The sequence below is a fragment of the Pristis pectinata genome, chromosome 4 (assembly GCF_009764475.1).
Source record: "Pristis pectinata isolate sPriPec2 chromosome 4, sPriPec2.1.pri, whole genome shotgun sequence".
Classification (NCBI taxonomy): domain Eukaryota; kingdom Metazoa; phylum Chordata; class Chondrichthyes; order Rhinopristiformes; family Pristidae; genus Pristis; species Pristis pectinata.
In genome coordinates, this window is record NC_067408.1 from 61,373,810 (window position 1) to 61,398,620 (window position 24,811).

At 42.0% G+C, this 24,811-nt stretch overlaps 1 protein-coding gene across 1 annotated transcript in view; it reads right to left on the reverse strand.

The window, feature by feature from the left end:
* Window positions 1-24,811, reverse strand: part of LOC127569640 (cilia- and flagella-associated protein 44) — a 117,689-nt gene that overhangs the window by 18,499 nt on the left and 74,379 nt on the right. Inside the window, exons 23-28 of the mRNA XM_052014440.1 lie at window positions 20,276-20,450; window positions 18,390-18,567; window positions 16,592-17,047; window positions 7,577-7,780; window positions 4,305-4,500; window positions 244-354 (exon numbers count right to left, since the gene is read on the reverse strand). Of these exons, the coding sequence (XP_051870400.1) occupies window positions 244-354; window positions 4,305-4,500; window positions 7,577-7,780; window positions 16,592-17,047; window positions 18,390-18,567; window positions 20,276-20,450 (1,320 nt within the window). The remainder of the gene's footprint in view (window positions 1-243; window positions 355-4,304; window positions 4,501-7,576; window positions 7,781-16,591; window positions 17,048-18,389; window positions 18,568-20,275; window positions 20,451-24,811) is intronic.

Consider the following 24,811-nt stretch of genomic DNA (forward strand, 5'->3'; position numbering starts at 1 on the left):
AATGCTGTAGTAACCTCAGAAATTATATTAAGTGGAGGAGGTGAGGACTGGTATCAACATGATTGAAAAAGCATGTGAGAGAGACAGGAAGGATATAGAACATGGTCCAAGAGAAAGCTATGCTGATGACATGGTAAGGTGAAATATAAATGCAAGTTCCTTTTTTATTTGAGTTACTTCAGTAAAATCATGTTCATGGATTTTGTTGAGGCAACTTAAACCAGAAAATTATATATCTCTTACTATCTGGGCAAGCAGAGTCATCCACTCCACCATCATCGGAATCCGATTCATCCTCTTCATCACTATAGCCAAATTCTTCATCTGATTCTTCTTCGCTCTCTTCATCTGACCCTGTAAGATAAAAGTTGTGCTAGACAAAAGAGCTATCAGTGTTGACATACAAGGAAGGGAAAAGTAATAAACTCCAAAGTGAAGGTTTAAGAAAGACTGGAACACACAGCCATGTCAGTCTAAGGGAAAACTAGAACTTTGGCTGGAGGAGACAAGTATACAACAGGTGTGAAACAGGCAATGATATTAATATATCAGGCAAACACTGCACAGAGACCAATGAGAAAGCGCTGGAAGGAAGCAATATTAATATTCGGCAAAGGGATGAGAATATGCACAAGGGCTGAGACAAGCAACTATATTAGTACATGAGAAATAAAGACTGGAACAGGCAACAATATCTGTATACAGATGAAGGATTGGAACTGGTGGTGATATAGGACATAGAACAGTACGGCACAGGAACATGCCAAACTAATTGAGCTAATGACACCTAATTAAACTAATCCCTTCTGCCTGCAATGGTCCACATCCCACCATCCTCGACATATTGAAGAAGAAAAACACTATGATGCTGGAGGAACACAGCAGGCCAGGCAGCATTCATGGATCAAAATAGGTGGTCAACGTTTCAGGTCAGGACCTTTCTTCAGGACTGAAGATAAGGAAAAGGGAAGCCCAATATATAGGAGGGAAAAGCAGAACAGTGATAGGTGGACAAAAGAGGGGAGGCAGGGTGGGCACAAAGTGGTGATAGGTAGATGCAGGTAAGAGATAGTGATAGGCAGGTGAGGAGGAGGAGGGGAGAGCAGATCCACCGGGGATGGGTGAAAGGTAAGGATAAAAAAAAAGGAATAGAAAAAAGAGAGATAGGCTAGGAAAGGGAAGAAAAAAAGCATGGTTGGGGGGGGTGTGGGGAAGTGGGGTGGGGATTACTTAAAGTGGGAGAATTCAATGTTCATGCCATTAGGCTGTGAGGTTCCAAGACATAAAATGAGGTGCTGTTCCTCCAGTTTGCACTTGGAATTCTCCTGACAGGGGAAGAGGCCGAGGACTGACATATCTGTGATAGTGCAGGAGGGGGAGTTGAAGTAACTGACAACAGGTGATTCAGATCGCGGTTACGGACAGAGCGCAGGTGTTCTGTGAAAATCTGCTCTCCCCTCCTCCCCTGCACCTGCCTATCGCTGCTCTGCTTTTCCCTCTTATATACTGGGCTTCCCCTTTTCCTACCTTCAGTCCTGAAGAAGAGTCCTGACCTGAAACGTTAACCACCTGCTTTTCTCCACAGATGCTGCCTGGCCTGCTGAGTTCCTCCAGCATCATAGAGTTTTTCATCTGGATTCCAGCATCTGCAGTCCTTTGACCCTCTACATATTCGTGTGTCTATCTTTTACAATCTTTTTATTAGTTTTCAAATTAATACAGATTAATATATCAATGTTTATACATATAATACAAAGAGGTCAGGAGAACAATCATGACATGGATAATCATAAAGAACAATAAAGTATAAAAAAATCTGTAGATCCAGTGATCTGTTAGTGAATGAATATAATATAAAAGAAAAAGATTTATTATAAAATATAAAAGAAGGAAAAAAAAACCCAAAACAATAAGAAAAATTATAAACAACATATCAAACCAAACTAAGCTAAAGAAAAAATTTTTTTTAAAAAACAGGAAAAAAAACCTGGACTAAAATTTCTCAATAGGAACAGAGCAATATTATGTCGTCAACTCCGTTCCTCTAATCATGTGTCTATCTAAGAGTCTCTTAAACGCCTCAATCATATCTGCCTCCACCATCACCCCTGGCAGTGCATTCCAGGCACCCATCACTCTTGGTGTAAAAAACTTGCCCTGCATATCACCTTTGAATTTTGCATCTGTGTTTACTCGGGAGACAGACACTGAGTCTATAGAACTGAGGAAAAAGAGTATTGAGGTCATGGACCATATCCGGATCACAGAAGAGGAGGTGCTTGCTGCCTTGAGGCGAATTAGGGTTGATAGATCCCCAGGGCCCGACAAGGTGTCCCCTCGGATGTTGTGGGAGACTAGTGCAGAAATTGCAGGGGCCCTGGCAGAGGTATTTAAAATGTCCTTAGTCACTGATGAGGTGCCGGAGGACTGGAGGATAGCTAATGTTGTTCTGTTGTTCAAGAAAGGCTCTAAGAATAAGCCGGGAAATTATAGGCCAGTGAGCCTGACATCAGTCGTGGGTAAATTATCGGAAGGTGTTCTAAGGAACAGCGTATTTAAGTATTTGGATAGACAGGGCCTGATTAAGGATAGTCAACATGGCTTTGTGCGTGGTGGATCATGTCCTACCAATCTTATAGAATTCTTCGAGGAGGTTACCAAGAATGTCGATGAGGGAAAGGTGGTGGATGTTATCTACATAGAATTTAGCAAGGCCTTTGACAAAGTCCCACATGGGAGACTGCTCCAGAAGGTTAAGTCACTTGGCATTCAGGATGAAGTAGCCAATTGGATTCAACATTGGCTTAGCAGGAGAAGCCAGGGAGTGGTAGTAGATGGTTGTCTCCCTGACTGAAGGCCTGTGACTAGTGGTGTGCTGTAGGGATCAATGCTGGGTCTGTTGTTGTTTATCATCTATATTAATGATTTAGATGATAATGTGATAAACTGGATCACCAAATTTGCAGATGACACCAAGATTGAGGGCATAGTGGACTACGAAGAAGGCTATCAAAGCTTGCAGTGTGATCTTGACCAGCTAGGAAAATGGGCTGAAAAATGGCAGATGGAATTTATTGCAGACAAGTGTAAAGTGTTGCACTTTGGAGGACAAACCAAGGTAGGACTTATGCAATGAAATGTTGGGATCTGAGGTGTGCAGTAGAACAAAGGGACCTGGGAATACAGATCCATAGTTCCTTGAAAGTGGCCTCACAGGTAGATAGGGTCATTGGCACATTGGCCTTCATAAAGCAAGGCATTGAGTACAGGAGTTGGGATGTTATGTTGAAGTTGTACAAGATGTTGGCAAGGCTGAATTTGTACTATTATGTGCAGTTCTGGTCATCTACCTACAGGAAAGATATCAATAAGCTTGAAAGGGTGCAGAGAAAATTTACAAGGATGTTGTTGGGACTTGAGGAGCTGAGTTATAGAGAAAGATTGAATAGGTTAGGACTTTATTCCCTGGAGCACAGGAAAATGAAGGGAAATCCTATAGAGGTACACAAAATTATGAGGGGTATAATTAGGGTGAATACATGCAGGCTTTTTCCCCTAAGGTTGGGTGAGACTAGAACTAGAGGACTTAGGTTTACGGTGAAAGGTGTAATATATAAGGGGAATCTGAGAAGGAACTTCTTCACTCAGAGGGTGGTGTGAGTGTGGAATGAGCTGCCAGCGGAATTGGTAGATGCAGGTTCAATTGTAACATTTAAGTGACGTCTGGACAGGTACATCGATGTGAGTGGTTTGGAGCAATATGTTCACGTTGCAGGTAGATGGGACTAGGCAGAAGATCAGGTCGGCATGGACCAGATGGGCTGAAGGGCCTGGTTCTGTGCTCTAGTATTCTATGACTCTATGATATTTCCATCAAGATGGAAGAGGACGGCAACTTTGTAGAGACATCATCATCCTGAAGATCGCCCCCATGTAACACATCTCCCTGACCTGGATATATTTCGTCACTGCTGGCTGAATACCCTGTATTACCTCACCGACACCAATGTAGGAACACCATCCCACAAGGACTGCAGCTATTAATGGAAAAGGCCCATTGTCATTGTTCACATCAACTGGCAATGGACATACCAGTATCATCATTCATTATGAACTGACTAATGAAGAAATCTTCACAAGTATATGGTTTTGCACTGTGGTTAACATATACAGTAATTGTTATTTTGTAAACTGCAAATTAGACTTGTTATTCTTCTGGAATCTAAAAACTCTAAATTAATCCTATAAAAAATGAAATGAGAGAATATGACAATCAATGGGAAGAAACATTGTTGTGTGCACACCTGCAGAAACTTTTGCTTCACTCTTTCTTCTTCGTTTGATTTTCTTCTTGAAGACTTTTGTGAGAAAATCAGCATGTTTGTTGTTTTCACCCAGAGACACCTGGAAGGTTGCATAAAGAGCCTTCTCCTTCTCTTGTAGTTTAACAATGTCACGCTTTTTGGCCTCTTGTTGCTGAAAACATTCCTCTGATTTCACCTGTAATAAAAAGTATGCCAATTTTTGTCATATTTGAGAACTGAAGGATGGTATCATGACTAAGTATGATACAAGAATGACCACAGCAGTAGCAGGAACCATTCAATCTACAGGAGAGCTTGTACTTACATAGCCATATTTCCTTATACTGTCTTCGTGCTTTTCAACTGCAAGTGTGATCATCCTGGCTAAAATTTTCATTCAGCAAGGACAACCACATCTTTACCATTATTTTGACATACACCTCCAATTCTGTGAAACTGAGTGTAGAATTATCCACACCTGCAACACAACTGCATGACCCAAATGTCCAAAATTGAGTTCACTTCTGACTCAATATCAGGTCTCACTCATCCATCGCCCTTGTGCTCGCTGCTCTACAGTGGTTTTGGGTTAAGCAAAGCAGATATTTTAAATACTAATTCCCATTTTCAAACCCTTTCACATTTTGCCTTTCTAACCCTGTAAATTCTTCAAGCCTTATAAACCCCTGAGCTTCATGCATGTCTTCAATTCTAGCCTCGGAAATCCCCAAATTAATTGGTCCACCACCTGTTGTCATGCCTTCAGCTGCCTGGGGGAGACCTCAGCATGAACCCAAGTTGTGGATAGAAAAGGTTTAGAGGGAATATGAGCCAAACGCAGGCAAATGGGACTAGCTTGGGTAGACATCTGGTCGGCATGGACGAGTTGGGCCAAAGGGCCTGTTTCCATGATCTATAACTCTATGAGTCTACTTCTCTTTAGTCAGAGAAGAAACTATACATCTCTTTGTATTTTTGTTCCTCAGACTGGAAAATGAGTTTCATCCAGTGTTTCTTTCAATTCTTCCCCATTGCAAACTATAGGCTTAAGTAAAATAGAAAAAAAAACTCAATGCACAATATATATTTACCCAAAATAAGACAACCTCCAAACACATAATATGAGGAATTTCCCAGTTTGCTAACTGTGCATTAACAGGGGATAAATGTGCAATAGTATGTCTCCTTGTCCCAAAGTGTTTACTTCCTTTTTCTAAAGTGCTGTGCAGAAACCTTTGCTCCCATGTTGCTCTTTTCACCTCATTTTTCAGTTGCTTCTTTTCTTCTCTTTCCCTTGTGATGAGATGTTGCATGCTGCAAATTAAGGGTCACGTAATCTCCAATGACCAGGCTGGGAAGTAATTTTCATGTAGACATTGAAAGTTTATAGAAGTTTGTAAGATTATAAATTGATAGATGTTTATAAGATTAAGAGCAGCATAGATAGGGTAAGCAGCCACTGTCTTTTTCCCAGGGTTGAAATGTCTAATACTGGAGGGCATGCATTTAAGGTGAGGTGGGTATGTTCAAAGGACATGTGTGGAGCAAGTTTTTTTTCTCCCCACACAGAGTGGTGGGTGCCTGGAATGTGCTGCCAGGAGTGGTAGTGGAGGCAGATACGATAGAGACGTCTTAGATAGGCACACGAATGTGCAAAGAATGGAGGGATATGGACATTGTTTAGGCAGAAGGGATTAGTTTATATAGGTGCTTAATTATGGCACAATATTGTTGGCCAAAGGGTCTGTTCCTGTGCTGTACTGTTCTATGTTCTATATTCTAAAAAAGCTCATTTTATTGGTTAACCTTGCACCTGTTACTTCCTCCCAATGTATCACTCTGATTCTGACTCAAAGCAGCATCCAATCAACTTTTAACAAACATAGCAATGTTCATATATATGACTGAGTAAATGAATGGAACCAAGTAGACAACTCTAAATGAATCTGCCCTTCAGTAGGAGTGGTGGGTCTTCAAATTAGACTGCTGCCGTCATCCTGCTGAAGGTAGGGAGTTGGAGCACTTGCACCCAGTAATGATGAAGGAACAACAATATATTTCCAAGTCAGAAAGGTGAGCAACTTGGAGAAAGACCTCCTACTTGGAGAGGACAATAGTTTCACAAGCATCTACTGCCCTTGTCTTTCATGCTGGGAGAGGTAGCGGGTTTGGGAGATGCTGTTGGAACAGCCTTGGAGAGTAACTGCAGTGCATTTTGGAAATAGTAGGCAATGCAGCCTTTGCGCACTGGTGGTGGTAGTGGATGGGGTACCAATCAAGAGGACTTCTTCATCCTGGACGGTATCTAGCATTCATCTGACAATTTAAGAGTAGATCATTATGCATCCAAGCTGTGCCTTGCAGATGGTGAAAAGGCTTTGGGGTGTCAAAGAATTACTTGCTACACCATACCCAACCTCTGACCTGCTCTAAACATGAAAAGGGTTGGAAACAATCAGCAGGTCGGGCAGCATCTATGGAAAGAAAAACAGAATTAATGTTTCAGTTTGAAGACCCTTTAGCAGAACAGGGAAATAGGGAAAACAAGTTGCAGAGAGGTTGGGGGAAAAGTTGGAAAGGACAAATGGAATATCTTTGATATGGTGAGGCCAGGATTGCTCTGGTGATAAGTTGATGATGAAACATCTGGTTGATGGGTCAATGAGGGTTGTAAGAGAGAGAAAACTGCAATGGTGACCCCAGGATATTGATAATGGAAAACTTGACAACATCATTCCCATTAAATCTCAAGAATTTCCTCACTTAAATCTCTCAACACAAACATCTATTTTCTTCTCCCTTGTGTGCTTATCCTGACTTCATTTAAATGGATCCAAAAGATTCGCTTTCACCACAACATGTGGTAATGAGTACAGCATTCACACCACTCTTTGGGTAAAGAAGTTGCTTTTGAGTTCCCCAGTGGATTTCTTGCTGATTATCTTATGTTGATGGCCTCCAGTTATCCTTTTCCCTCAAGTGGAAACACTTCCTCTACATCCATTCTATCAAAACCTTCTATAATTTTACAGACTTCTATTATGTCACTCCTCGGTCTTCTTTTCTCAGGAGAAAAGAGACTCCGTCTGTTTTCTGAAAAGCATGCACCTCTAAATTTTGCCTTGTAGGCAACACCCTATTACAAGAATCCAGCCTGACTTCTATAGAAATATTGCTGGTTTAATATCTGGATATAAAATGAGGGAAAAAAATTCAACCAAAGTTAGAATTGATTCATCATAAGACAAAAGAGAAGTGAATGAGCTACTTACTTGCATTTCCACCCGTTCAGCGATACGTTGGTCAACACGATTCTGCAGCATGTCCTCACTCTTTTCAAATTCTTTCAAGAGAAGGACCTCTTCAAACAGTGTAACATGCCGTAGGTCAGCCATCTTTAAAGCAATATCCAGCCTATATTTCTGGTGGCAAAGAACCCGCAGCTCTGCATCAAAATTCTTTATTAATTCACTGATCTGGAGGGGGAATTGAATTAAATGTTTAGCAGTCAGATAAGAAAAGTCCTGGCACCTCTCATTCAAGATTCCAGCATTTTAATAGTGCTCTTCATCATCATACTTGGAAACTGCTGTAATTTGGGATATTACAGTTTCAGTTGATAATTCCTATTGCTTCTGTATGACATTAATTTAATACAGCAGATCAGGGTAACTGATAGTTCATGATGCTTAGATGTCTGCCCAACTCCTTAAAAGCATTCAACTTTTTCATACAACACAGTGACTAGTCATGACCCCACATTAAGATTCCTGCCTGACTCACCCCACCCTGACTCTTCCTATATTACATGTTCATTTTATGGTTGAGAAGTCCCTCTGACACAACAAAGCACTGCAGTAAGATTATCTAAGTGGGACTCAGAACCACTTACTCTCATGAAAGCCTGAGGCAATCTCACCATAGCTAAATGGCCATAGCACCATTATCAAATCAAAGCTGATAGCACACCATGTAAAGAGGTATTTGGACTGTTGACTGAGAGTTGGATTAAACTAGTGGATTTCAAGGTCAATCCTAGAGAGGAAAGAGAAATAGAGAGGGATTAGGGAATTAAGAAATTTAGGGCTTTGGCAGATGAAGGTACAGCTGCTAATGGCAGGGAGATTAAATTCAAGCATGACCATGAAACCAGATTTAAAGGAGATAGTTCAGAGTTACAGGACCCGAGACAAGGAGGGGCGAGGGGCATTGGCTACACCAAAGCCAATGTAGTTCGCAAGCACAGAGGTAACGGGTGACCAAGACCTAGTGCGGGTTAAGACAAGGACAGCAGAGTTTTGGATGTCTAAAATTTGTGGAAAGTGGAATGAGGGATGCTGGCAAGACTTCAATACAACTGTCAACTCTATAAATAACAATTGCATGAATGAGGGTATTGCCCACATATGACAATAAGGCAGAGGCAGAGTAAGGTGATGTTAGGAGTGGAAATAGATGTTGTAAACTGTGGCGCAGATATATGGTCCAAAGCTTAATTCAGGATAAAATATGATACCAAGACTGTGGTTGAAAGTCACCACGGAGAGGGATGGAATTAGTGTTTAAGGAATAGAGTTTATGACAGAACTAAAAATGATGGTTTTGATCTTCCCAACATCTAATCTGCAGGAAATCTCTTAACACCATTGGTTTATCCAGTGATGGATGGCAGACAACAGTCAAATAATTTAGGGACACTGGTGGATGGAATTTATACTGCTCAAGTTATCCTTGAGAAAATGGCAGTGGATGCTTTTTGAACCACTCCAGTCTAATGAAAGTACTCCAACAGTCCCTTTGAATATAGAGTTTCCGTATTAAAATGAAAAAACAACAAGATGCTGGAGGAACTCAGCAGGTCAGGCAGCATCTGTGGAGAAAAGCAGACGACCAACATTTTGGGTCAGGACCCTGCCTCAGGATTAAGATACAGCAATGATGAAAACGTGACAGTATATTTCCATGTTAGTGTGAGATCTGGATGGGAACTTGCTAGCAACAGCATGGACTTGTGTGGTAGATGTGGCAGTTTTGGGAGGTGCTGTCAAGAAGATTGTGCAAGCAGGGCTCTGTAACCACAATGCATCAGTGAAGCAGTGAGTAAATGTTTAGGGTGGTGGATAAGGTGCTGACCAAACAGGCCGCCTTGTTCAGGATGGTATTAGACTTCTTGGGTGTTGTTGAAGGTACAATCATCCTTGTTCTATTCCATTGATAGACATCTTCATCACACTCATAACATGCTCTATAGATGGCGATAAAGCACTAAGGTGTCAGGAGGTGAATTGTTGAATGAGTGTCTGATAAATGGTCCTAGGACATTGATAGTGAGGTACTCAGCAACATTAATGCCATTGAATATTAATGTTGTTAGAGATAGTCATGTCCTAGCAACTTTAGCAGGGAAGAGGCTGGATATTCTACAGTGAAGGACTCCCTTCTAGACTCCCTCATGCCTGTCTGTCATCTGGAAATTATGTTAGGAGTGTAACTGGTAATTATTTATTGTTGTCACATTTACTGAGATACAGTGAAAAGCTTTGTTTGCGTGCCATCCAGACAAAGCGTTCCAAACACTTAGGTGATTCAAAAGGAAAAGCAATAACAGAATGGAGACTATAGTGTTGCAGTTGCAGAGAAAGTGCAGTGCAGGTAGACAACTAAGGTGCAAGGGCCATGGCAAGGTATATTGAGAGATCAAGAATTCATCTTTATCGTACAAGAGGTCCATTGAAGAGCCTTACAACAGTGGGATAGAAGCTGACCTTGAACCTGGTGGTAAATTTTTTCATTTGCTTGCATTAGTACAGCTCCAAAAACGGTTGTGAAGTTTTATATGATCCAAGACAAAGCAGCCCACTTGACCGGCACCACATCCAGCAACTCAAAGAGTATACCTGACCAGTGTACATCATGCTATGTTGGTGCTGGAAGAGTGGCGACACTTGGGGGCTGCCCCCAGCACATTCTCAGTAACGCAAAAAGACGCATTTCACTGTGTGCTTCGATGTATATGTGACTAATGAATATAAAACATCCACAAGGTGGGCTGCAGCAATTTGCTAAGATTTCAATGACAGCATCTCCCAAATGTAACTGCGTAGAAGGACAAGGTCAGCATGCACATGAGAACACCACCTGAAAGTTTCCCTTTAAGCCACACACCATCCTGAATTAGAAATATAATGCAAATCTTCCTTCATAACTGGGTTAAAATCATGGGATTCTTCACCCAACAACAATGTGGGAAAGCTCCAGCACATATATTGCCGCTGTTCAAGAAGCTGGCTCACAACACCTTCTCTAACTGGGGATGAGCAATAAATGTGCCAGCATCACCCATGTTCCACAGAGAATTAAAGAAGATTGGGCATCACCTGGGGAGAGCGAAACAATTAACTTTTCAGGTCAATGTACTTCAATGTACTTATGTTTTGAAATTATCTGTATGGATGGCATGCAAAACAAGGTTTTTCATTGTATTTTGGTACATGTGACAATAATAAGCCAATTATCAATCATCCACTTCTGATGATTTGAAACGCAAGCTACGTTTTTCTCTCCACCTACAAATTCAATCATCCATCTCTCTCTCTCTCTCTCTCTCTCTCTCTCTCTCTCTCTCTCTCTCTCTCTCTCTCTCTCTCTCTCTCTCTCTCTCTCTCTCTCTCTCTCTCTCCCTCTCCCTCTCCCTCTCCCTCTCCCTCTCCCTCTCCCTCTCCCTCTCCCTCTCCCTCTCCCTCTCCCTGAACTATTTTTCCCATTACTCTGTTCATGGTGTCTATATTCCATTTACGGAATAAGTAGCAAATTAAATAAAGGTAGGCGGTGGTTCTGAGAGCCTGCACCTTTGCAACACCTACAGAGTGAATTACTTATCCTCAGAGCTGCTAACTAAATACACAATAACATTTAGTAAAATCATTTGCACTGCTCTGGGCTAGAAACTGTTCTGGAGAGGAGTCCTGCATATTCAGCCAGGGATTACTGGAAGAACATGCTAATAATTACGCTAGACTATAGTATCAGTAATTTTGATTCAGATTATTTCACTGGTAGGAGTTGTAGGACAGATGGGCACAGATTTGAGGAACAACACATTCAAAGAATCTGGTGAGAAAAGGAATGGGGGCAGTTATTAATCAGGAAAGTGAAAGGTGGAGTTCTTGAAGATAAAATGTCTAAAACTAGAGGTCAAAGGTTTAGGGTGACGGTAGGAGGCTTAGAGGGGATCTGAGGAAATTTTTTTTCACACAGAGGGAGGTTGGAATCTGGAACTCACTGCCTGTGGGGATGGTCGAGGGAGGTACTCTCAAAACATTTAAGTATTTCAGATGAGTACTTCAACTGCCAAGGCACAGAAGGCTATAGACTATGTGCAGGTAAATGTATATATCAGAACTTGCTAGTTGGCATGGACATGGTGGGTCAAAGGGCCACTTTCTATGGTGCATTAACATAACTTTATGTTAATGAAGGTTTACAAAGGAACAGGGGAGCAGTGTCTGAAGTGAGGAAACCATTTGTCATTACAAGGATGGGGCTGAGGCACAAAGGAAACATGAATGGTGAACAATTTATGAAATGGGATCAGAGAGTAGTCCCAATAAGAACAATTTTGAAGAGGTCAGAGAATGACGTTTGAAGAGGAAGAGGAAAGGATCTAGAGACAAAGGATTGAGGGCTAAAATAGGTGTAGACCTGGTTGAGATTTGGTTTGAGGTAACAGGAAAAAGTCAAGAGAAAATGCATTACAGACTGTAGAGCTAATGGTCTCTACTATGATGACTGAAATATAGAACAATGAGCTGCTTTTTGTTAGAGAAGAACGTAGAGAGGGCAAGAAACAGAAAGTGGAGAAAGGGAATATGGAACTAATTACCCTCCATATTTATTCCAAGTTGAGTGTACACTTATCAGCAGAGTGAAGTGTGGACTGGTAAAGCTTGATGAAGTTGGTCTAGAGATGATGGCAGCAAGCCAAAACAAGAGGTCTGGCAAGACTTGAGCTGTGGGTCAGTCAGACCCAGCTGGAACTGGAGGACAGTAAACATCTGAACATACTAATTAAGAGCAGGACTAGGCCATTTGGCTTCTCAAACCTAATCCTTCTTTTAACAAGATCATGGCTGAGCTGATTGTAACATCAATCCTGCACTCCTGTCCCTGCAGGAGTCAAAAATCTATCTGCCTCTACTTTAAAATTATACAAAGCTTCTGCTTCCACTATCCAAAGACTAGCAATCCTCTGAGAGAAAACATTTTGCTTCATATCTGTATTAATAAGACAATCCTTGTTCTAGATTCTCCCACAAGATGAAACATCCTCTACACATTTTATAAATGACCTGGATGAGGAAATGGAGGGGTGGGTTAGTAAGTTTGTGGATGACACAGAGGTTGGGGATGTTGTGGACAGTTTGGAAGGCTGTCAGAGGTTACAGAGGGACATAGATAGGATGCAGAGTCGGGCTGAGAAGTGGCAGATGCAGTTCAACCCAGATAAGTGTGAAGTGGTTCATTTTGGTGGGTCAAATATGTTGGTGGAATATAGTCTTAATGGTAGGACTCTTGGCAGTGTGGAGGATCAGAGGGATCTTGGGGTCCGAGTCCATAGGACGCTCAAAGCGGCTGCGCAGGTTGACTCTGTGGTTAAGAGGCATATGGTGTATTGTCCTTCATCAATCGGGGAATTGAATTTAGGAGCCGAGAGGTATTGTTGCAGCTATATAGGTCCCTGGTCAGACCCCACTTGGAGTATTGTGCTCAGTTCTGGTCACCTCACTACAGGAAAGATGTGGAAGCCATAGAGAGGGTGCAGAGGAGATTTACAAGGACGCTGCCTGGGATGCGGAGCATGCCTTATGAAAGCAGGTTGAGGGAACTCAGCCTTTTCTCCTTGGAGAGACGGAGGATGAGGGGGGAACCTGATAGAGGTGTATAAGATGATGAGAGGTATTGATCGGGTAGATAGTCAGAGGCTTTTCCCCAGGGCTGAAATGGTGGCCACAAGAGGACATAAGTTTAAGGTGCTGGGGAGTAGATATAGAGGAGATGTCAGGGGTAAGTTTTTTACTCAGAGAGTGGTAAGTGCGTGGAATGGGCTGCCGGAAACAGTGGTGGAGGCTGATATGATAGGTTCTTTCAAGAGACTGTTAGATAGGTACATGGAGCTGAGTAAAATAGAGGGCTATGGGTAAGCCTAGTAATTTCTAGGGTAGGGACATGTTCGGCACAGCTTTGTGGGCCGAAGGGCCTGAATTGTGCTGTAGTTTTTCTATGTTTCTATCAACCTGTCAGGACCCCTCACCGTCTTCATATTTCAATCAAGTCTCCTTTCACTTTTCTAAATCCAGAGGATACAAGCTTAGCCTGTCCAGCCTTTCCTTATTAGGCAATCTGCCCATTCTAGGTATTAGTCTGTAAACCTTCTCCGAACAGCTTCCAACATATTCACGTATTTCCTTAAATAAGGAGACCAATACCATACACGGTACTCCAGATGTAGCCTCACCAGTATCCTATGTAACTGAAGCATTTCTACTTTAGTATTTAATTCCCCTAATAACAAATAATAACATTCTGTTAGCTTTCCCAATCAATTGCTCTGACTGCATACTAATATTATGTGAATCTTACATTGGTACACCCAGATTCCTCTGTATCTCAGAGCCCTTCAGCCTCTCACCATTTAGATAATTTGTCCCTTTATTTTTCCTGCCAAAGTGAACAATTTTCCCATTTTTACCCCATTTGCAAGATTTTTGCCCACTCACTTAATCTACCTATATCCCTTTGTAGCTTCTTTATGTCCCCTTCACAACTTAGTTTACTACTTCTCCTTGTAACGTCACCAAATTTAGCAACTATATCTTCAGTCCCTTCATCTACTATTTATTAAAAAAAACTGAAAAAAGTCAAGGCCCCAGCAGCAATGCTTGTGGCACACCATTTGGTACATCTTATCAACCAGTAAAAGACCCATTTATACCTGCTCTCTGTTTCCAGTTAGTGAAGTCAGCTTTACAACAGGGAGACCCAGTAGCAATAGTGCAGTTTGAGAAGACAGCACAGCAGCAACTGTGTTATGAGATCTGTCAGGAATTGTGCAGTGTGAGAGAGACCTAGTAGGAACAGTTTCTGAATAAGATTTTCTATATTGCCAACTGCTTTATGAATTAGACATTGTTAGACAGGCTGACTCAAACCCGTAAAACTTTTCATAGAATCATAGAACAGTACAGCACAATACAGGCCCTTCGGCCCACCATGTTGTGCTGAGCTTTAAACCTCGCCTAAGACTATCTAACCCCTTCCTCCCACATATCTCTCTATTTTAAATTCCTCCATATGCTTATCTAGCAATCTCTTGAATTTGACCAATGTACCTGCCTCCACCACCACTGCAGGCAGCGCATTCCATGCCCCAACTACTCTCTGGGTAAAAAACCTCCCTCTGATATCTCCCTTGAACTTTCCAACCATCACTTTAAAACCATGCCCTCTTGTATTGAACATCGGTGCCCTGGGAAAGAGGCACTGGCTGTCTACTCTATTTATTCCTCAATCTTTTGTTTCCTCTGTCATGTCTCCTTTTGTCCTCCCTCTCTCCAAAGAGTAAAGCCCTAGCTCCCTTAGTCTCTCCTCATAATGCATACACTCTAAACCAGGCAGCATCCTGGTAAATCTCCTCTGCACCCTTTCCAACGCTTCCACATCCTTCCTATAATGAGGCAACCAGAACTGGACACAGTACTCTCAGTGTGGTCTAACCAGAGTTTTGTAGAGCTGCATCATTACCTTGCAGCCCTTAAACTCTATCCTATGACTTATGAATGCTAACATCCCATAAGCTTTATTAACTACCTGATCCACCTGTGAGGCAACTTTCAGGGATCTGTGGATATGAACTCCCAGATCTCTCTGCTCCTCCACACTCCCCAGAATCCTGCCATTAACTTTGTACTCCACCTTGGAGTTTGTCCCTCCAAAGTGTACCACCTCACACTTCTCCGGATTGAACTCCATCTGCCACTTCTCAGCCCAGCTCTGCATCCTATCAATGTCCCTCTGCAATCTTTGACAGTCCTCCACACTATCCACAACACCATCAACCTTTGTGTCATCTGCAAACTTGCCAACCCACCCTTCTACCCCCTCATCCGAGTCATTAATAAAAATCACGAAAAGTAGAGGTCCCAGAACCGATCCTTGTGGGACACCGCTAGTCACAGCCCTCCAATCTGAATGGACTCCCTCCACTACAACCCTCTGCTTTCTACAGGCAAGCCAATTCTGAATCCAATTCCACATGATCCAAGCTTCCGCGGATCCCATGCCCTCTGACCTTCTGAAGAAGCCTACCATGCGGAACCTTGTCAAATGCCTTACTGAGATCCATGTAGACCACATCTACTGCACTACCTTCATCAATCTGCCTGGTCACCTCCTCAAAGAACCCTATCAGGCTTGTGAGACATGATCTGCCCTTCACAAAGCCATGCTGGCTGTGCCTGATCAGACCATGATTCTTTAAATGCCCATAGATCCTATCTCTAAGAATCCTTTCCAACAGCTTGCCCACCACAGACATAAGGCTCACTGGTCTATAATTCCCTGGACTATCCCTACTACCTTTTTTGAATAAGGGAACAACATTTGCCAGCCTCCAATCCTCCAGCACCATTCCCGTGGACAATGAGGACTCAGAGATCCTAGCCAATGGTTCAGCAATCTCCTCCCTCACCTCGCAGAGCAGCCTGGGGAATATTCCGTCAGGCCCCGGGGACTTACCTGTCCTAATATTTTCTAACAGCTCCAACACATCCTCCCTCTTGATATCTACATGCTCAGAACATTAACCTTACCAACACTGTCCTCAGCGTCTAGGCCCCTCTCCTTGGTGAATACTGAAGAGAAGTATTCATTGAGGACCTCACCCACTTCCACAGCTTCCAGGCACATCTTCCCACCTTTGTCTCTAATCGGTCCTACCTTCACTCTCATCATCCTTCTGTTCTTCACGTAAGTGAAAAAAGCCTTGGGATTTTCCTTAACCCTACTCGCCAAGGCCTTTTCATGTCCCCTTCTTGCTCTCCTCAGCCCCTTCTTAAGTTCCTTCCTTGCTAACCTATATTCCCCAAGAGCCCTATCTGATCCTTGCTTCCTAAACCTTAAGTATGCTGCCTTCTTCCTCCTAACTATTTGTTCCACCTCTCTTGTCACCCATAGTTCCTTACACAAGCTAATATGCTTTTGTCTCATTATTATCATCACCATGTCCATACCTTCCTCAGTATCTCTGTTTGCATGTATAAATATTTTGTCTCTTCAATCGTTTTGATTTCTTCCTCCAGCTTTGACAGTGGTGCCATTTCATACATTTGTGGTTTTTCAGTATCTCCTTCCAGTTGATAATTCGAGCTATCTAGTGTTGCAATGGCAGTTCCAGATAATTTTTCGATCTCACTGACCTGGTCGGATTGTTTCTTGTGTTTTTTACCAGGAAAATTCTCATCCCTGAATTCCAAAAGCTTTTCTTGGTTGTACTGGAACTTCTTCTCAGGCATTTCATCAGGATACATACTTGGGACCACAGGAATAGGAAGGTGTTGTGAAGGCTCAAGCTTGGTCTGTATTAACGCCAGCTCCTTACATAGATTGGTGATTTGCTCAATAACATCCAGCTTTGTGTTACGAAGGTTGACTACCTTCTTGCTCATTTCAGTTTTGAGTTCATGGATCTTTATAAGACAATAAAAAAGTTAGGCTACACAAGTAGAATACTCTTAGATTTCGCAGGCTGTATCATTTCCCCATTGCTGGATGAACATAGAATTTAGTGTGCAACATCAGGCAATAATTTTGGCCAGAGATTACAGACTCACAAATCCTTTGTCTGACTCTAGAATCACAGAAAATGATGGAATAGTATGAGGTTGCTAACTAAATTTAATAATCAAATACTGCTCAGAGGTAGGGCTAAGAACTAACCAAAAAATATGACAGTGCACTTACATAACTCAGTAACAGAGATAAAGCATGTGATTATCATGCTTTCAGGCCATCCATTATCAAGTACATTATACTATACACATACCAATACTGTAAACAGACTGTATTTCTCCATACAAAGTAAGTTGTGCAGAGCAATGAAGCAGCAAGCCACATTATTCAAGGCAGCAGGAAGTATTTATGTTCCCATAGATGTGATGATGCAGAGCATCTTTGGAAAAGGAAATCAATGTTTTTATTATGAATGCAAGTTGTCACTGCACCCAGACTGAAGATGACTAACAGGCAGCCCAAATCATCTGAAACTTGTAGTGCAGGAGGAATTTCATGCTATTTTTCTTGAACTGGCTACACAGATTTATTCTTCTGTAGTTTGCCTCTTTCTAGAGCAGGAATTCCTTGAGCACAGTCTGAGTTTGCAGCATTGACTGGATGGAACAGTTTGGATGGCTCTAATACCCGAATGTGGCTTTCAATAGTTTAGTTAACTTTACACAACAGTGCAACATATGACTAAAACAAAAGTGTTGCACCTACAGAGTGATATGAATAAGGACGGACAGGAGACTCAATAGAACTGAAGCTCAAAGATAACATGGGTTTATCATATTAGTATGATAAAGGCCAAACTCTGAGAAGGATATACATCTCCAACTTACTTTCTATTTGAGAAAGGGAATCTGCAGTTAGATTAGAGGAAAGATAATGAACAAAATTATTGTACTATGAAAAGGGTGGGCAACTATTTGTTCATGTGGAAAGTTAGAACTCATTGGGGCATACAGTCTGGGATCTGTGCTGTAACATGCATGGCTCTACATAGATTTGAATTCAGGTGAAATTTGTTCTGCTGCCTGTAATTTCCCACAGCTCTGAGAGTGTGTTCACTAAGCAGGATGTTCAGACTGCCTTCAGTGCCTGAGTGCATGTTGGTCACACCTAGAAGCATCTGTGGGATAATTTACTAATCCTATGCATCTTAAAAGAAGCTGAGTCACAGAAATAGGACTCTAACCCATGCAGAAGAGGCAAGCGTATAGAATATGCAGCAAATTCTGTGCTGGTACATACCAGCTCCTCAAGGCGAATAAGCTGGTTCCTTTTTTTCTCTGCATTAATACGCAGATGCTCTGGTACAGTGTAGTCGGGAGCTGTTTTTAACTTGAAATCTCCCATGTGCTCCTGAGCATCTTTGATTGCTGCAATGTCATTTGGATCTTCGTAGTTATCATCAGGCTGGCTCAAGTAACTACAGAAGACAAAATAGATATGTAAAGAAATCAATGATGCCTCTGCTGTAGGCAGGATGTTCCAGCCTCAAATCAAAGGATCAGGAGAACAAGAGTAGACCATTCAGCCCCCACAACCTTTCCAATATTTAACAATATCACAACTTTACCTGAATTTCAACTCTATTTACTTATTCCATAGCCCTTAACATTCTTGCTGAGCAAAAACATCTATCAAAGTCACCACACTAAATAAAATAACTAAAGGTACAGAGCAGCTAAATTCTGGGAGGCACCCAGGTCCCATCCACAATAAGCCACAGTAATATCTGCAAAACTCATTCTCAATTTGTGAAGTAACTTGCACCACCTGCATCAATATATTATAATAATCATTCTGAACTACCTTTCTTCATATAAAGAGCAATACTGAATTAGTTAGAATAGTTTACCTCAAAGTAAGATGTGGCTCAGTTTATTTAATAACAATAGTAGTACTAAGAACTCTGTCTTATTCAGTGGTATCTGAAAGAAAATAGAGCACTTCCAACAGAAGCCATTAATCTGAATTAATTTCCATCAACAGAAGTGATTTGTTCCACAGATGCTGCCTGACTTGTTGAGTGTTTCCAACATTTTCCTTATTTATTATACTGAACAGTCAGTAGGTTTATGCAAACACAGTAGGTTGAACCTTCCCACATCCATGTTACCTGGAGTGCTCCCTGCAAGTGGTGGAAACAATTGAATTTGGACCTGGTTTTCATAAATGATCACTCTTTACTAACTATTCTCAGCCAGATCAAGTGTTCCTTTCATTTGTATGGGTTATGAAAGCCTGTTTGTTTGGTTGCACTTGCAAATCAAAGTTTTTAATCTATATACAGCAATACACAAAGCACTGGACGAACTCATTGGGCAGGCAGCATCTATGGAGGGAAATGGACAGTCAACGTTTCAGGACCGTCGATGCTGCCTGACCCACTGAGTTCCTCCAGAGCTTTGTGTATTGCTCCAGACTCCAGTATTTGCAGTCTCTTGTGCGTCCTTTTTACCTATATTTTTTTCTTCCCTCTTCCCTCTCCAGCATATTTGCAGTGACAACCTGCTCCCTGAAGCCAACTCCTAATTAGCCAGTTAAGCCATGACTTGAAAAGTTGTTTCTCTTCCCTTGGATGCATCCTGACCAGCTAAGTAGTTACAACATTTTCTATTTTTATTTCAGTTAAGCATGTCCCCAAGCTTACTAAGTGTTGGAACTGTCAAAAGATTTTAAATGTCTGTGCCTACATCTAATACGGCATCAGAAAGCCAGGTAATGTTTTCACTCAGAGTCATAGAGAGAATCAGCATGGAAATAGGTCCGATGGCCCATCATGATACACTGACCATCAACCACCCATTTTACATTAATCCTATTTTTTATTCTCCCCACATTCTCTTCAACTCCCCCCAGATTCTACCACTCACCTACACACTAGGGGCAAGTTACAGCAGCCAATTAACCTACCAATCTGCGTGTCTTTGGGATGGGGGAGGGAACCTAAGCAGTCAAAGGAAGAATGTACAAACTCAACACAGACAGTACCCGAGGTCAGGTTTGAACCCAGGTCTCTGGCACTGCAAGGCAGTGGCTCTACCAGCTGTGTCATTGTGCTGCCCTTCCCTCTTGTGTACTTCCCTCACTGGGAGTCACCACATAAAGAGTTAAACAAAAATATAACTCACAGTTCTGTCCATTCTTTTTTCCTCTGCTCAATTTTGGCTTTTGCTTTATCTGTTTTGTTGATCATATTCTGCAGTCTTTCAGCATGTCGTAATCCAATATTCACCTTTGCTTGCGATTGTCGTGACCCCCCCAACAAATCAACTTCCATGTCCTGATCTGCAGTCTTCTCCATGCCTAAAGGGAATAGAGCAACAATAAATCAGACAGTGGGTTATCACAACCCATTATCTTTCACAGGAATTTGTATTCCAAACTATAGCATAAATCACAGGAGGCCTCTAACAACAAATCACAAAGCCTGCAATTGCCCATTAAAGGGGGAGACTGCAATGTAGCGTGGCAACCTCTAGCTCTTAACAAGAGGTTGTTGCAGAAACAGAGTGAAGATGGACATCTTCTTGCTCCATTCAATCCATAGCTCATCAGTGATGCATAACCTGCAGACTGATAAAACAATGACAGTAACGTCATTTCTGAGATAGAAGGAATAGAGAATCCTCACAGGGGTACATAATTGGTGCTGTAAGGTCAGGAGCTAAAACAAGAGGAAGGGAAATGGATGGGAAATCTGAAGACAAGGTGGACAAATAGATGAAAAACAGTGGCAGGTACGAATGTTTTTGTGAATACATGAATATTGGAAATTAAATAGATGAGCTACAGGCATAGATTGCCATGCAGAGCCTGATATAATTCATTAACACTGGCAATACTTTTAGACGCTGAACATTCATGGCTGCAAAATATTCAGGAAAGAAAGGGCAGGATGAAAATTAGGAGAGGTGAGGTAGAATTAAGGAATCCCTATTGAGAGTATGTTTTGTTGACCAAATACTTGAAAAAGAACAGAGAAATAAATGCATGGATATTTAAAGTAAACTGAGGAATCCTCAATACAGATGACTTTAATTATCTAGATGAAGACTGAGATGAAAAGAATGAAATGACCAAAGTAAAGAATTTGTTAGAGGTCAGTTGTCTTATTTATATCTTACTCTTGGATTCCTCCCAACACTAAACTTTTCTGTCATTCATCCCTTATTTAAGTTGCTTTATAAAACAGGCCTTTTCAACCATACTTTTTGGTCACCTGTCTTACGTTGCCAAACACTAATTATTTTGCTTGCTAATTGTCGTGAAGCACATTAGGATGTTTTTGGTATGCTAAAGGTGCAACATATTTTGTTATCCCTCAAAATAACAGGGTTCACAACATTACAGATATCCATTCAAAGACCTATAAACAAAGTTACCGTGAAACCTTGAAGGGAGACAGAATTACACCGATGTTTTGAGTTTGAGGAGATTTTCAACACTGATCAGGTTTTCAGTTCCCTTACACTGCAATTTTTTCCATCCTGTTATATCCCAATATTGCATCCTCCTCCTTTCAGATCCCTTCATGAACAACTTTTGAAAACTCTCTAATGTTGGAGCTACTTTTCCATCACCCTATCTCACGAATTTGATTTATAAAACACTTTGTTTTACAGATATCCAACATGCCTCTGAAGTTGAAATATAAGTAAATTACATCTACTCTGTAGTGTTCAAACCCACCAGAACCTACAAACTGTCTTATTATAGGATCTATGTTACAGAAATAATTGAACTGTAAGTGAAATCAGCTTCAGTTGGAATGCTACTGGATGCAGTTAGTATAAAGAGAAATCAATAGCCACTTGGTGGTTCCTGATGTTCATCCTAACCAGTGCTTCACTGGTCCAACATCAGAGGAGACAGATTTCATCCATGCACTTGAAAATAAAATGGCTCAAGGAAGTAATTAATTAAAAACAATGAAAAGGATAAGGTATTTAGAATTCTGATCCAAATTCTCAAATGCAGGAAGGGTGCAGTGCAGTAAACTGCTTTTGACCTTGTAAAAAGATTATAGTGACTTTTCTTTCCTTAGTTACAGCTTTTCAGAAAAGCATTTCTCACTGGCTAATTGTGAGACATATTAGCCAATAAAAGGAAAGCAGGGTCTGGCAGAGCAGCCATTATGAAAATGGGCCAGTGGTTGAGTGGTAAGTTAAGAGGCTTTGGCTCACGAGGCTTCGGTGAGCAGAGATAAAGTTCCTTGAATTTCCTTTTTTAATCTTAAAGTATTCAGATGGCAGTTAGGACAGTGGCATGCTCCTCCTGCAGGATGTGGGAGATCAGGGAGACTTCCACTGTCCCTGAGGACTACATCTGTGGGAATTGTATCCAGCTGCAGCTCCTGACTGACCATGTGAAGCAACTGGAGCTGGATGCACTCAGGATCATCCAAGATGCTGAAAGTTTCACAGATATGAGTTCTAGAAGGTGGTCACGCCTGAGGTACAGGCAGAAAGTAGTTGGGTAACCATCAGGAAAGGAAAAGGGAGTAGACAGATAGTGCAGGATTCCCTATGGCCATTCCCCTTGAAAATAAGTTTACTGGTTTGGATACTGTTGGGGGGCTGATGACCATTCAGGAGAAGGCAGCAGTAGCCAGGTCTATGGCACTAGGACTGGCTCTGAGGCTCAGCAGGGAAGGGTGAAGGCAGAAAGGACTCTAGTGATAGGAGATTCGATAGTTAGGGGGTGGACAGGAGATTCTATGGCTGCAAAAGGGACTCCGGAATGGTGTGTTGCCTCCCTGGTGCCAGGGTCCAGGATGTCACAGAGCAGCTACAGAACATTCTCAAAGGGGAGGGTGAGCAGTCAGAAGTTGTTGTGCATGTTGGCACAAATGAGATAGGTAGAGAAAGGGATGAAGTCCTGGGGAGTGAGTATAGGGAGATAGGGAAGAAGTTAAAAAGCAGGACCTCGAGGGTAGTAATCTTTGGATTACTTCCAGTGCCACGTGCTAGTGAGGGTAAGAATAGGAGGATATGGCAAATGAATGCGTGGCTGAAAAATTGGTGTAGAGGGGAGGGATTCAGATTTTTAGACCATTGGGATCTCTTCTGGGGCAGAGGTGACCTGTACAGGAAGGATGGGTTACACCTGAACTGGAGGGGGGACCAATATCCCGGCAGGCAGATTTGCTAGTGCTATTAGGGTGGGTTTAAACTAGATTGGGAGGCGGGTAGGATCCCAAGCATCAGGGAGGCAAATGATAGGCTGGAAAGTAATGCAGAAGTCAGTGACAGCAAGTTGAATAGACAATGACAGGAAGGAGAATGGTAGGGAGCGAGGAAAGCCTATTGGATTAAATCATATTTTTTTCAATACAAGAGATCTGACAGGTAAGGTGGATGAACTTGGGGCTTGGATAGCTACGTGGGGTTGGGACATTATAGCCATTACAGAAACATGATTAAGGGAGGGACAGGACTGGCAGCTTAATGTTCCGGGGTACAGGTGCTTTAGGCGGAGGAAAGAGAGGAGGGGAAGTTGTGTTTTTGATTAAGGGGAATGTCACAGCAGTAGTCAGAGATTAAATTACTGAAGAATCATCCAGTAAGGCTTTATGGGTGGAACTGAGAAATAAGAGTATGCTCACATTGTTGGGATTCTATTATAGGCCCCCAAATAGTCAATGGAAATTAATGCAGTGAGATTGTGCAGAGTTGTAAGAACAAAAGGATTATCATGGTAGGGGATTTTAACTTTCCTAACATAGACTGGGACTGCCATACTGTTAAGGGGTTAGATGGGGTGGAATTTGTTAAGTGCATTCAGGGAACTTTCCTTGGGCTATTGATCTACTCTTGGGTAATAGGGTGAGGCAGTTGACTGAGGTGACAATGGAGGAATACTTTGGGATCAGTGACCATAGTTCTATTAGTTTTAAACTCGTTATGGAAAGGGACAGAACTGGTCCACTGGTTCTTCTAAACTGGGGCAAGATGAATTATGACAGTATGAGATAGAAGCTTGCAAAGGTTGATTGGAGTAGGTTGTTTACAGGCAAAGGGACCACAGGCAAGTGGGAGGCTTCTAGAGGTGGGATAATGAAAACTCAAGGTCTGCATGTTCCTGTTAGAGTGAAGGGCAAGACTGATAGGAGTAGGGAACCCTGGATGATGAAGGATATTGAGGCTCTGGCCAGGAAAAAGTAAGAGGCATGGGTCAGGTACAGGCAGCAGGGATCAAGCAGATCCCTGGAGGAATGTAATGGATGCAGGTGTGTACTCAAGAAAGAAATCAGAAGGGCAAAAGGGGGTATGAGATTACTTTGGCAGAGATGATTAAGGAAAATCAAAAGAGATTTTATAAATACATTGAGGGAAAAAGAGTAACTTGAGAAACAATAAGGCCCCTCAAAGACCAAAGTGGACACCTTTCTGTGGAGCCGCAGGAGATGGGCAAGGTCCTTAATGAATATTTCTCCTCTGTTTCTCCGTGGAGAAAGACATGAAGGCTTCAGAACTAGGAAAAGTAAATGGGGAGGTCTTGGGGATAGTCCACATTACAGTAGAGGAGGTGCTAAATGTCTTAAATTATGAAGGTGGACAAATCTCCAGGGCTTGACCAGGTTTATCCAAGAACACTGTGGGAGGCTAGAGAAGAAATTAGGGGAGCCCTAGCTGAGGTATTTGTTAGCCATATGTGAGGTGCCA